Source organism: Haliotis cracherodii, unplaced genomic scaffold (assembly GCF_022045235.1).
Source record: "Haliotis cracherodii isolate W230 unplaced genomic scaffold, xgHalCrac1.p SCAF_8, whole genome shotgun sequence".
NCBI classification, from domain to species: Eukaryota; Metazoa; Mollusca; class Gastropoda; order Lepetellida; family Haliotidae; genus Haliotis; species Haliotis cracherodii.
In genome coordinates, this window is record NW_027266341.1 from 33,335,654 (window position 1) to 33,349,768 (window position 14,115).

The 14,115-nt window shown below is 41.6% G+C and overlaps 2 protein-coding genes across 8 annotated transcripts in view; one reads left to right on the top strand and one right to left on the bottom strand.

The window, feature by feature from the left end:
* Positions 1 to 14,115, bottom strand: part of LOC139450384 (fibroblast growth factor 10-like) — a 92,687-nt gene that overhangs the window by 45,763 nt on the left and 32,809 nt on the right. The window lies entirely within an intron of this gene.
* LOC139450383 (calcium uptake protein 3, mitochondrial-like) overlaps positions 1 to 14,115 on the top strand; it is a 110,027-nt gene that overhangs the window by 33,538 nt on the left and 62,374 nt on the right. For all 7 annotated transcript variants that reach the window (XM_071232065.1, XM_071232066.1, XM_071232071.1 and 4 more), the window contains exon 4: positions 7,947 to 7,994. In XM_071232065.1, coding sequence (XP_071088166.1) covers positions 7,947 to 7,994 — 48 coding nt within the window. The remainder of the gene's footprint in view (positions 1 to 7,946; positions 7,995 to 14,115) is intronic.

A 14,115-nucleotide genomic window follows, 5' to 3' on the forward strand; every position in this document is an offset into this window, starting at 1 on the left:
TACCAGCTCCAAGTCAGTATACTGTGTCTGAGTGGCGTATTATGTTAAACCTCAGCATTGTATCCCAGTGGGCTAGCGCTATAAAGCAGCCACACACACACACGTGTGCACATCGTTATGTAAGTGCAATAATCTTGGACGCATAGTTAAACCCCTTTTTACCTCACCTCAACTCAACTCAACTCACCTCACCTCACCTCACCTCATCTACTAAATGTCGTAGTTTCATCATGCATCTTGAAACAAAGCCTTGGTGAGTCCTTGGTTGTCTAACTACAATGTTAACATTCTGGGGATGAGAGGGGGCATGGGTGGCCCAGTCGCCTAAGATGCCACGATTCACTGTGCAAACTTGCTTGTGCACGCCAGAAACCTATGATTGTGGGTTCGAATCCCAGTTCACTCTGATTATGTTTCTAGGTTTGTCAGCACCATACAAGTGCTCATGGGTTTCACTGAAGTGGTAAACGTCTGAGACCTGCATCACTTCGGGCTTTCCTCCCACATTAAGCTGACATGCCGTGATATAACGAGAATAATGTAAAAGCGGCATCAAACCCAACTCACTCACTGAATGATGTATAGTTTACAGCTGCTAAAAGATATTACCCTCTAAGCCTCCTTTGGATCTTTATCCAACAGAATTCATTTACCCTCTCTCATACCTGTAACATTAAAGGAATCACATCCTACAGTTAGGGTCTCATTGATTAGAAAATTTAGTATCAACATATCAACTCAAAAAGTATCACAATATAGAGATTAGTAACACTATCAGTTATTTGGTTTGTATATTTATTAAATTTACCATTTAGACCTGCAATTACTCAACTTAATCAAATATGAACTAGGTTGATCCTAATGCTTAAAAAATCATTTTGCCTTGTGTTGCCTTTCTCCTTTTTAAGTTGGTCGTTATAAATGTAAATGTTTCTGTGGCAGGGAATTGTTAATTTAGTATTGATATGAATAAATTTGTGTTGATACAGTATCAACATTAATTTCTTATTGATACATCAATATCGCGATTAAGGATGACACCCTACAGTTGCATTCATTACTATCAATGGATGCAGCAGGTGAAGCCTATTCTTGCTTTCTCCTGCAACCACAATTTGGGAATATTGATAGAAGCGTCATAACACCAAACTCACTCACTCACTCCAAGCCTAGTTTCACAATCTGTCTGATCTACAGGTTTTTAAAATCACTTAGGCCAGACTATTTTTCAAACTTGGTTTGCAAATCAACTGACTTCCCAAAATGTAAATGTGTATAAAAAAGCAGTGCATGCTTTCTATTCCACCTACCAGAGATAAGTAAAATGTTGAAAACCCAACCCAACTCCTTTATTGTCACTATCAATATACATAAACTATTAAGTAAAACTTATGGAAATTTTATCTAAAAACTTCCTAATTACGCTACTCAAAAGAAGTTAAGGATCACCTCATTCTTTCATATTACAATAGTTAATTTCTCATGCCATGACAGATTAACATTACCAATATGAAAGAATCGGGTGATCCTTAACTTCTTTTGAGTAGTATACATCAAATTATGATGAACCTCAACCGATCTTCTTTCACCCCCCACCCACTTAACATTTTGAGGAAATCAAAACAATTAATCGAAATAATTATTATTTTCTGAGCTACTGACCTGAATTTATAAGCAAAAAATCTGTAAACCAAAACATTTAAAGTATCTTTTTTCATCATTTTTTAATATTTAAATATTTGAATCTGGTCAGACATAACGAGGGATCTTCAGACGTCAGAAAATGCTTACCTTAAAGATTTGAGCCTGAAGTACGGGGTAGTGTGCTCAGAGTTTCATACAAATTCTTAGCATTCTGGAAGTTGCGAATAAATAAGCAATTAGTTTACAAATACTCACTTGTGCCTGTGCATTGGTTGCCTTTACGGCCCAAGTGTACTGAAGGCTCCCGTTCCCCCACGACAGGAGTCAGACTTAAGGTGTTCTCTCAACATACAAAACCTTGTAACACCTTTGTAAAATGTGTGAAAAATTAGTGTTTTGTGGCAAGCACCTGAGTGTGAGTCGGTGGGCAATGGAGGAAGACACAACATGACACAAGCCCGTGATGCTTCACACCTTGCACGGGGAGGGACGAGGGGTTTCGGAGCATGGGAGGAAGGATGCTGGCCCCCCAGGCCCTAATGGCCAGTAGGGTCATGGGGTTCTCTACCGGCCTTTTCCAGGACACTCTTTCCATTGACATTTGGCCGCGATATGACTGGAATACTGTTAAAAGCGGCGTTAAACACAACTCACTCACTCCATGGACATTTGAGTTTTAAAATGAAACAGGAAATTCATTATCCTTGTCATAACCCTAATGTTAGAAATTAAAGGTTTTAGGGGCATATACCATTCGTGACCTACTCGTGTTATTCCGGGACAAGTCCAAAAGCGACTTTGCCCCCCTCATGGCCATTTTTGTGACCAGGTTCCGTCTTAGAGCAAACGGGTTTACCTAAAACAATTGTCAACTCATTGTGTAGTGGTCCCCATATATTATATATATTTCAGATGCAATTTAAAGCACATGAGGACATGCAGAACAATACAGTATGATTGAACACATTTAACTCTGTCAGGTATATTTTTAGATGCAAGACATATGTAAAATCAAAAATTCTTTCTGATGGATTCTTTGACAAAGAACTTGAAATCATTGAAATCATTCTGATAGGTTTGTCGTATTTTCGTACATTGAGCAATGGGGGGACGAGTCTACGGGAAGGGACGGTGGTGATGAATGGGGCATATACTTCTTTTGCAGTACAGTACCATGGTAAGGGATCTTAACATCAAGCACCCCTGGATTCCCCCCAATTTCTAACACTGACAGTATAAAAGAGGACTCCATTATTGAAATATTGCAATGATATTGACTTGCTTGAAACCACCACTAAGTAAGAATATGGATACAGTTTGGTTGATGTAATCTTTGATCATGGATTTGGTTTCCGCTGCAAAGGTGGTATGTTCTTTAAATTATTCCAGTGTGATTTTGAAGATGTAGTACTACGAGATTTGCTTGTGAATGATTTTCACAGGATGGGTGATCTTTCCAGTGTGGAACACATTCTTATTTCCACTTTAAAAATGCTTCATAGTGTTTGGAATATTTTTAGACTCTCTTCCTCCCTGGGGGCCCTGCAATCACAGGACTTAAGTGGAGGCTGTGCTGAACAGAGGCTCTGAACAGAGGCTCTGACAGGGCTGCTCATGTCTTTAGCCACTGCTGACGACTATCCTAGGCCTGTGAGTGTAGCACCTTGTAATAAACCTAGACAGAAATAGAGCAGGAGTCACCTGCACAACAGCTGGTAAACTTGACTAATTATCTCCTTCTTACCTCCCATCCCTTTCACAAATCCCAGTCTGTAGGGTCGTCAGTAAACTAGATTAGCTGATCTGCTTGTCAGATACGTAATCCTAGCCTTACTACTGTAAGCAGTGACAATCATTGCCATTCACTGGACTTTATAACCCAGGGCGTGAAAACACTCTTACCTTGAGAGGGCCATTGTTTTAATTAAGAGTGATTGCTTTTCAGTGTGCGCACACCTATCCCCCATGTTGTGATAGTGATAGCCCATACTGGCTATCAGGGAGGTTGTTGGTTTAGCTACCAAAACACTGCTCTCTATCTGGTAGGGAGGCTAATTAAGGTCTAGACTAGTGTTTTGATTACGCCATTGGTATTGCAAGCCGTGATATGGACATGTTGACCTGTTGTCTGGTTCTCGTACAGTGGACATGAGTAGTTGACAGGTGCCTACTTACGAAGAGTATCTGGTCTTCCTCCGCAGTTACGGCAACTCACAATGATGGCATTACACGTTTAAATTGTTTCATCCACCTGTTGTGATTTGATACACAGCAGTAAATCAGATCTAAGATATTTTGCCGAAAGACTTTGATGATATAATATACTCTGTGCCCTCAGGCATTGACAATTCTACTGTATGTATCCAGCATTCTGAAAATAAAGTGTTGAGTTTGTTTCATGTGAATAGTAAACTAGGTTTAGATTCCTTGCTTGTTGAGCTCTCAGAGTTGTATGTTAAAACAAATACTGTTCAGACTATGTTTTCTTAGAACAATGTTGTGCATTTTTTTATTTGTTTGGTTTTGCTGGATTTGAGTGTTCATTGCAGAAGAAGAATCTAATACTTGCTGTACCAATTTAAGTTGACTGAATCCTGTAAGGGCAAGATTTTCTAATTACTCTTTTCAAGCTGAACACAATGTTATTGAGGATGTAAAGCATGGTTTTTGTGCATTGTGTCTTTTGAAGTCGTTGATCGCTGTTAACTTTTATAAATCATTCTTTTTTCTGATAAGTGGTTCGGAGTGGCAGTAAAACACATGAAGTTCTTTAAATGTTGGAACACGGCATCATAAAAGCTGTGTTTTCTGTATCGTCTAATGAAGCATATAACAAGCAAAAACGTACACGTGGAAATAGCAATTTGGCATGCACACCTCCCCATATGTGGCGGAACAGGCGAGAGGATGCTTGTTTACAGAAAGAGAACCAAGGTAGATATGGCTTTAATGTTCAATGACAAGCAAAACAATGTGTCATGGGCTGATGGATGAGCTGCTTCCTATGTCGAAGCCTGACATTGACTGATGTGCAGTTGACCCATGCACCCAGACTTGACTAGTCTGCATGTATGAATAATAAAACAAGGGGAAGATGACATCCTTGTTGTATTCCACTATGTCAAACAGTATTGATTGAGATAGTTCAGGTTATGTGCATGTGGTGCAAGGATTAATAAAATCACCCATGCAATGCTATTGTCTGCGGGCCAATGAAAAAAACTAGATTGATGACAAGCTAAAATATGAACATTTGACATTGATATTATGCGAGACTAGTTTTGACAGATGTGATAAATGAAATAAACAACTTAGCCAGTAAATATTACCTTTCCCGAGCTACCTTCCTTCTCAACTTCTACAACAGTCTACTGAGCCTAGAACCTAAAGGATTGTATCTAGGATTCGAGACCAAATTCTGGGCAAATTGGGAAAAAATAGTTATTTTGTTCAAAATTGAGATTTTGAAAAAAAAATATTATTTTCAAAGTTTCATAGTTATTTTTGCTTATTACAAAACAGCATTCAGTTTTTAAATGTAAAATTAAGCACTAAATTCTCCTTTATTTCATTGGTCCTGTTATTAGTGAAATACCACTCGGCCAAACTTTAATATTAGTTCGAACTATAATAACATGATTTTGGAATTTAAAATTAATTTTTTTGCAGATTTGGAGCTGAATATTGGCTTCCGTGACAGATAAATCCTTGAACTTTTGCAATTGTGAAAAGCTCCACCCACCCCCCACCCCCCACCCCCCACCCCTAATTGCCCACCCTACTGTGTATCACGTTTGTGGAGAAAGTTTATGATACATTAAGTAGACTATTGTGAATATTCATCATAATTTGGTCAAGTAAGTGATAACCCCAGATATGCACCCTTCTAACTGTATGAAATAATTCCATTTATCCCTTAGTCCAGAGTTTATTCATCTTCTTTTAATTATTAATCATACAATGGAGTGATTCTACTATACTATGTTAAGTAAGGATAAGATATATGGATGAACAACTTCTTTATTACAATTAGGAGCAACGTTTCAATGTAGGTTTTTGCTCTGTTATCAAGCAAGTGATTGTTTTGTTCATCTTGGTTAAGCATTATTTAATTTATTGGGGTTGGAGGTTTTCTATCATGTTATTATCCGAGCTCAACCTTTCATGGGCAACACGCCTTCCTACATATTCATTTGGCTCATTTATTTTTCAAACTTGAAAAGGCATCTTTCAACTTTACCCTATGTGAACTTTTTGTTATGATCGGAATGTGTGAAAAATGATTCGTCTCCATTATCACCCCCTATTTGTCGTATTCATTGTACAGTTTGATATTGATTGTTTACTTGGTTGAAATGAGTCCTGATTCCTGAAGCTGAAAAACTAACCACAACAATGTAGCAAGTGGCCTGTGACTGATCTTGAAGACTGAAGCCACCACCTTGCATAGTGTCTGCATACCTGCATTGACATTAGTGACCTTATGAAGGAACATACACCACCACAGCAGCCCTGCTACTGAAACTATTTACCCCACTTCACTTAACAGGACAGCAGTGTTGTAAAAGCTGAATAAATTAAAAAATGCTCTTGGGCAGGCCATTTAATATTGGTCATTTTGTTTGTTTCTAGCCTTAATACTAATGTAGAAAATGCTATGATGGGTGATGCAGCTCTCTGTTATAATTTGGGCCTTGTGTTGAATAGAAACTATGTGCAGAATGTTACTTGCCAATGGGTATCCATGTACTGTATTCAACATGTTGTGTGCCCATGGTGCATATGTAGTGTCCAATTGGGGATGCTTGTTGGAGACATATATGCCCATTGAACTTTGTTTTAACTCGGCACTTGTTACTCTGTTGTCACAGTGTGGCTAAAATAATATTGCTTACCGTATTCGACGTAATAAGCGCCCCGCTCTAATAAACGCCCACGGCGATATTTGCTAATATATTGGCTAGTGAACAATCGCAATTAGCACCCCTTCCAATTGATTAATGTACACAAGACTTATTTATTTGCGTATAATACGCACTCGTTATATGCACACTTAATTATGGGCAATTAAATTCGGGAAAAATATATCTGTCGTACATGAACATTTCAGGCTGTCAGCATCAACCACGGAATTAATCTTTCAACTCAACTTTTTTACACCAAAATAATATTCTAATTTTGAGAGCGCCCTGGGCGCTTATTACGTCGAATACGGTATGTGACATTAAATTTAAACTCACTCTCACCAACTGTTGTTACCAGCCTTAGTAATTCGCACTAGTCCTATAGTCCTTGCCAAACTGCACAATAGTTAAGGTATCATAAGGACCAGTAGACATTTACACTTTTTAATTCTGTAATTATATGTTACCATTTTAAGGACTAGTGGACAAAAACCGTTAGTTTCTATCATTGGTTACCCTGCCAGGTGCTCGGGATAAAACAAGGACTGTTTAGCTAGGAGTTAGTATACTGTTTTGTTTTTTTGTTTGACACCGCACTCAGCAATATTCCAGCTGTATGATGGCGGTGTGTTAATAATCAAGTCTGGACCAGATAATCCAGTGATTGACATCATGAATATGGATCCGTGCAATTTGGATACGATGACATGCATCAACCAAGTTAGTGAACATGACCACCCAATCCCGTTAGTGCCAAACATGAGTTGCTGAAGATCTATTCTACCCCGGATCTTCACGGGTCCAATAAACTATGTCTATGTGGGGTATCCAAGTGAAAACTGCAGCATGGTATTTCAGTGGGCTAGCACTATTAAACCAAAATTTGTCCGGACAAGTACACGCACACACACATGGCCGAGCTATTAAACTGAATTAATTAGTATTATTTATGTTAGGGCTGGGACGAGTCCAAATTACCTGACCCTACCCGGGTACCTGTTGTAGGTTCTCAAGAGATAGGTAAAACATGTCCAATTGGGAATAGTTTGACCGTACTCCTCTCAAAATAAATTTATATACACATGTAAACTGATCTGGTCATGTATACACTGCAGTTGACTGATGTTTTATTATTATGCAAACATATAAAGTCAGAAAGAAATGTGAACATTTACCACTTATAGTGTAACCATAGAGTTCTAGATAATTTTTGCCATTAAACAATATAATCATGTGACTAACCAAAGGTCCAGGTAGTCCTCTCGGTATACCCGGGTCCTACTCAGCACCCACCCGACTTGGGTGCCCGAGTTACCCGTCCCAGCCCTAATTTATGTAGAACAGAGGAAGGATATCCTCCTTATTCACCAAGTTGACGTGATGTTTCATGTTTTGCAGGAATCATCTCATACACCGAGTACCTGTTTCTCCTGTGTGTGCTGACAAGTAAGTAGAGATTTCCCTCCTAGCTCATTCCGTAGTTGTCATGGTGGTTGTCAGATGTCAGCAGTGAACATCCCCTCGTTCAAGCACCAGCACCTCAGTTTGTCACAGCTACAGGTGGGATGTTCACACACCTAAAATGTCAGAAGACCAAGGAAGGGTGATGCAGGGATTTCTCATTGTATTTCATTTTTTGCCCACCATACTGGATGACTGCATCCTGAAGCCACACGTTCAGGGACCAACCCGAGGCACTGTTCATAGAGACTCTTGAGCTTTGCAGAGGCCTGGGTAGCTCTTAATAGTCCTTGGTAGTACTCAGATCAGTGGTAGTACTCAGATCCGTGGTAGTACTCAGATCCTTGGTAGGACTCCGATCTGTGGTAGGACTCCGATCTGTTGTAGGACTCCGATCCTTGGTAAGACTCCGATCCGTGGTAGGACTCAGATCTGTGGTAGGATTCAGATCCTTGGTAGGACTCAGATCCGTGGTAGGACTCAGATCCGTGGTAGGACTCAGATCCGTGGTAGGACTCAGATCTGTGGTAGTACTCAGATCCGTGGTAGGACTCAGATCCGTGGTAGTACTCAGATCAATGGTAGGACTCAGACCGATGGTAGGACTCGATTCCACCGTAGGATTCAGACTTGTGGTTGGAAGCAGATATGTAGAGATCTTTTTCAGATCTGTGGTATGTTTCCAATTTGTGGTAGACCTTGCTATATGGTATGTACATGAACACAATGAATTATGAAGAAGTAGATTTTGTAGAAATGTTACCAGCCTGACCCTAACAAACTTCCCATCAGGATAGTAAAGTGTGCTAAAATCATGAGTACGTGGTGAAACAAGATCGAACCACATCATGACCTGGGTAGCATCCGAAGATGACATGGGGATTCTTGGGTAGAATAGGTCTTCACGACCTTTGGTCTGAGGGAGGCTGCTAAAGGGAATCAACTGGTCCCACTGGGGGCAGAGTATGGATAGCCCATGTAATAGTCTAGGCTGAGCAGTTGCACAGCTTCGACCTGACCATTGAGTCAGAACACTATCGACCACTGGTTTGCCTTGTCGACCCGTGAAGTTCTTGGGTAGAATAGGTCTTCAGCAACCCTTTCTTGCCGTAAAAGGCAACTATACTTGCCATAAGAGGCTGATGTCATCGTATCCAAATTGCAAAGATTGATGCTTATGATGTCAATGACTGGATTGTCTGTTCCACACTTGATTATTTACAGACCGCAGTCATATAGCAAACAAACAAACAAAGCCTATTCCAAGTCTACAATGTATAAAACATACAGATCACGCTGATTTAGCTCTTACAATACATTGCAATGTAGTCTTTGTGGTCAGAATAGGTCCTCAGTACCCCATGCTTCGCACAAGGGCCTCCATTAAAGAACAAGATCAGCTGGTTACAATGTATGATATTACTTAGTATGGTGGACGGGAGGGTAGCCTGGTGTTTAAAGCGTTTGCTCACCATACTGAAGGCCCAGGTTCAATGTGTGAAGCATATTTATGAAGTCATCTGTCTTGATATGGTTGCGGGGGCACGGGTGGCCCAGTCGTCTAAGGCGCCGCGATTCGCTGTGCAGAGTTGCATCCCCTGGACACGTCAGAAACCTATGATTGTGGGTTCGATTCCCGGTTCACCCCGATTATGTTTCTAGGTTTGTCAGCACCATACCCGTGCTCGTGGGTTTCACCAAAGTGGTAAACGTCTGAGATCTGCATCACTTTGGGCTTTCCTCACACATCAAGCTGACACGCCGTGATATAACTGGAATTATGTAAAAAGCGGCGTTAAACCCAACTCACTCACTCACTCACTCACTTTTGCGTGGATCAATGCTCATGATATCAATCACTGGATTGTCTGGTCCAGATTCAATTATTTTACAGACTGCCGTCATATAGCTGGAACATTGCAGAGTGCGGCGTTTAACAACAAACCAACCAAACCAACCAACCACTCACTCACTCACTCACTCACTGATATGGTTGGAACATTGCTTAAAATGGTATAAATCCCAACTTACACACTAATAGTGTGTCTTTTCTTTATCCTTGATCTAGACTACAATTTGTACAGAACTCCACAACTGTTCATTGTGGGGGTGGTAGACTTGTACAGCCTGTTTTGCAATCTCTTGAAACAGAGGGTCCTAATTGGACCAAATTAGCAACGGTGTTCATGTTCTTCTAACAGGGAGACTGACCTCTTACGATAACCCCCAATTAAAAAAGATGCCCTCTGCTCTTACGCACCAGAATCGACATCATTGGTAAGAACAGGTCTCGGTGGTTGTGAATACATTTCCAAGTAGAATTAATCGACTTTAAGCAATTAGATGTATATTTAAGGTCTATCTCATTGAATGATTCAATTATTAGTGTGTCAGAATAAGATATTAATCTTTAAAATTGTGATAAATGTTCTTGGTACTGAATCTCTTGGTATATGCTGTGAAAAGAATATGCCCAAAATAGAGATTAAAGCCCCTGTCCTGCTCCGATGCAACATCAATCAAATGCAGTAAGTGATAAACTTTTAAACATGAAGATGAAATCAATTTGCCTCCTGTTTGGGTCCTGCCGAGAGACAGGAATGCCATATCAGACATCTGGCAATTCCAGGCCATTAACCCTGACAGAGAAGCCAGCTCGCATGGACTGTCTCTTTACAGAGCCCCTAACCCTTAACCACAAGTGGGTAATGGCCATTGACAGACTGCACCAGGGAGACATGAAGAAACATAGCTTTGTAATCTAGTGGAAAAAAACAGTCAAAATCCTCAGATTGTCGGTTGAGATAGCACAAACAGTCTAATCTCTTCTTTACAATCTGAAGCCTAACCACATAGGTAGCAATACGTGATATAGCTTTCTGTATGGCTTACCTTACACCCTAAATGACATAAATCTCTCATCTTTGTGCGTGATGTAAAAAACGGGACCCCTCCCTCCCCTCTCTCCCTCATGCAGGAGTGGTGATCACAGGACCCATCATTAGAGCCTTGTCGGCAGCCCACTGGTGAGGGCAAATTCACTCTTGCCTCGGATTGCAAATTCACCTTTGCCTGGGGCTGCCTATATCACACTTAATGCATTAGAAGCAGGCAGTCTGAGCGATATTTAACACGATGGGATCTCGTCATCTTGTGTTCAAGTGTATCACATGACTGGGCTAAACAGAGACAAATCTGGATGTCACAGATCCTGAAAGAGACACAAGCTGAGCAGAGAGGGGCCTCTAACACCATGCCCTGTCTCAACCTTGCTTGAAAAACACAAGGTGGATGTGAACGCTGTGTGCACTCAGATGTCAGACCGTTGAACAGTTCAACTTCATAATGCTCTCAAGTATGCGGCGCTAAGCACTGCTGCTGTTGTACAAAGGAGAATATATAGGGTATCTTAGCAATGTGAAGTAGTATGCATTGTGAAGATTTAAACACCTGTCCTCGTACATGTCTGATGTACCGACAACTGGAAGAATCGGATGAGGTCCATCACATTTTATTAACAAACAGCTTTTTCAAGGAGATGCTTCCTACCAGAGAGTTGAGTTGTCAGAAGGTACATTCTTTCAACATTTTTGTGTTGAAAGACAACTTACATTGTAATTAGTCATCTGACTATGTTAACGTGGGCATCTGTGCTTAAACATTAGAGTCCATGGAAACATGCAACCATCATTTTGAATTTAAGAATTTCAAAGTACATTCCTGCATAGATGATAGAAAGTACCAGATTTGTGGAAGTCCAAGTTGGTAAAGGCTGAAATAATTTGCTAATTTGTTTTACAACACTTCACCATGCCCCCTAATCTTCTCCATTTTGGAGAATCAAGTCTTGGCGTTTACACAGCCATGAACCTAATACTTGTCAACCCTGAGCTAGGTGTGAACAAATTGAGAGCTTCCCTCGTATTTATGGGATCACGAAAGTGGGTAATGCGTTCACTTTCACTTCATTGTGTAATCTGCTTAACAACATGGAGTCAATGAGCAAGCCTGAGTTAAGAGACCCACATTCACAGTGCAACAATCAAGTAACGACTTAGCTGCCAGCTTTAGGTGTCGGAGGATGACAGCAGGCGTTCAACTGTGATCAGGGACCAGGCAGGATAAGAGAGGGTAGCGGTGAAGAGACAGTTCTCAAAGGGCCACCTTACACGCTCAATATTTCAACAACCTGCCCTTTGTTACCCACACACTTTGGAGACCCCCTCTTGTTCTAATCACTCACAGGGCTGTCCAAACACCTTGTAATTTGTCCTCGTAATTAAAGAGACTGGATAATAATACAGCTCGGGCTGACTGCCATGTCTGCGAGGACCGTAGCGGGTGGGGTACCACCACCTGCATCAGACAGAGGGACCTACCCTACAGGCCACACCAGGTTACCTGTACAGGAGGCCACACAAGGTTACCTGTACAGGAGGCCACACAAGGTTACCTGTACAGGAGGCCACAGCCTGTCCCTCAGACAGGCCACACCAGGTTACCTGTACAGGAGGCCACACAAGGTTACCTGTACAGGAGGCCACAGCCTGTCCCTCAGACAGCCAACACCAGGTTACCTGTACAGGAGGCCACACCAGGTTACCTGTACAGGAGGCCACAGCCTGTCCCTCAGACAGCCCACACCAGGTTACCTGTACAGGAGGCCACAGCCTGTCCCTCAGATGCCACACCAGGTTACCTGTACAGGAGGCCACAGCCTGTCCCTCAGACAGCCCACACCAGGTTACCTGTACAGGAGGCCACACCAGGTTACCTGTACAGGAGGCCACACAATGTTACCTGTACAGGAGGCCACACCAGGTTACTTGTACAGGAGGCCACACCAGGTTACCTGTACAGGAGGCCACACCAGGTTACCTGTACAGGAGGCCACACCAGGTTACCTGTACAGGAGGCCACAGCCTGTCCCTCAGACAGGCCACAGACACAACCAACCCCATTGACAATCCACATCAGTCTACCCAATGGACAGTCGACACCAGGCTGCTTCCACAGAAGGCCACATCCACAACCAACCCAACGGACAGTCGACACCAGGTTGCCTCCACAGAAGACCACAACCACAACCAACCAAACAGACAGTCGACACCAGGTTACCTCCACAGAAGGCCACAACCAACCCAACGGACAGTCGACACCAGGTTGCCTCCACAGAAGACCACAACCACAACCTACCCCACTGACAGCCCACACTAAGTTTGTGTTACAGAATCTCTGTGCCATCTGAAAAACATACATTTCATTTGTCATGGGTGATGATTTTTTGATTTCTAAAAAGGGTGAAAAAGCCTCCCTTGTGACCAAAACTATCCGAAGAAACAAACAAATGGTCAATTGGTCTGTTGTCTGTCTTCTCATTGAGATCATCTACTGCTTGGTCACTCAGGTCTGTCAAGCACTGAACATGTTCTTTGTAGATGAAACTTTGCCTTGGAAAGTAATGTAGGGATATGTTCTTGGTGTGGCTGAAAAAGTTTTTGTGCAACTTTCTTTAAGAAATGGCGGAGTTATTGTTAAGTTATGGCTTCCAAGATTGTCAGTTTTGTGAGAGATAGGTTACGGGTCTCAAGGACGTTCTTTCCATCGTAAGAGGAAAAGTGCTGATAAGACATAAAAAAATCGTCAATTTATGATCACCTCTGTGAAATCCATCCTAACAAAGTTTCCAAAAATGTAGAGCAGGGCAATGTTATTCTGTTACAGCCTGTAGGGGCATATGCGTTGCTTATTCATTCTAATATCTGTTGGTTGTGAGTTTGAATCCATGTTCATGATCCTTGGACTGTCAACACTTTAGGGTTTCACCAAGTGGTAAACAACTACAATTTGGATTCCCTGTGGTATAACAGCCTGTATGAACCTGATCGTGAGGACTCACTCACTTACTCACTGACTCACTGTAAGATAATGTGGTATAACAGCCTGTATGTAACAGGTGGTGAGGACTCACTCACTCACTGTAAGGGAAGGTGGTATAACAGCCAGTATGTACCAGGTGGTGAGGACTCACTCACTCACTCACTCTTTAAGAAAATGTAAACAGCCAGTATGTACCAGGTGGTGAGTACCACCTGTCCTTCAGGCT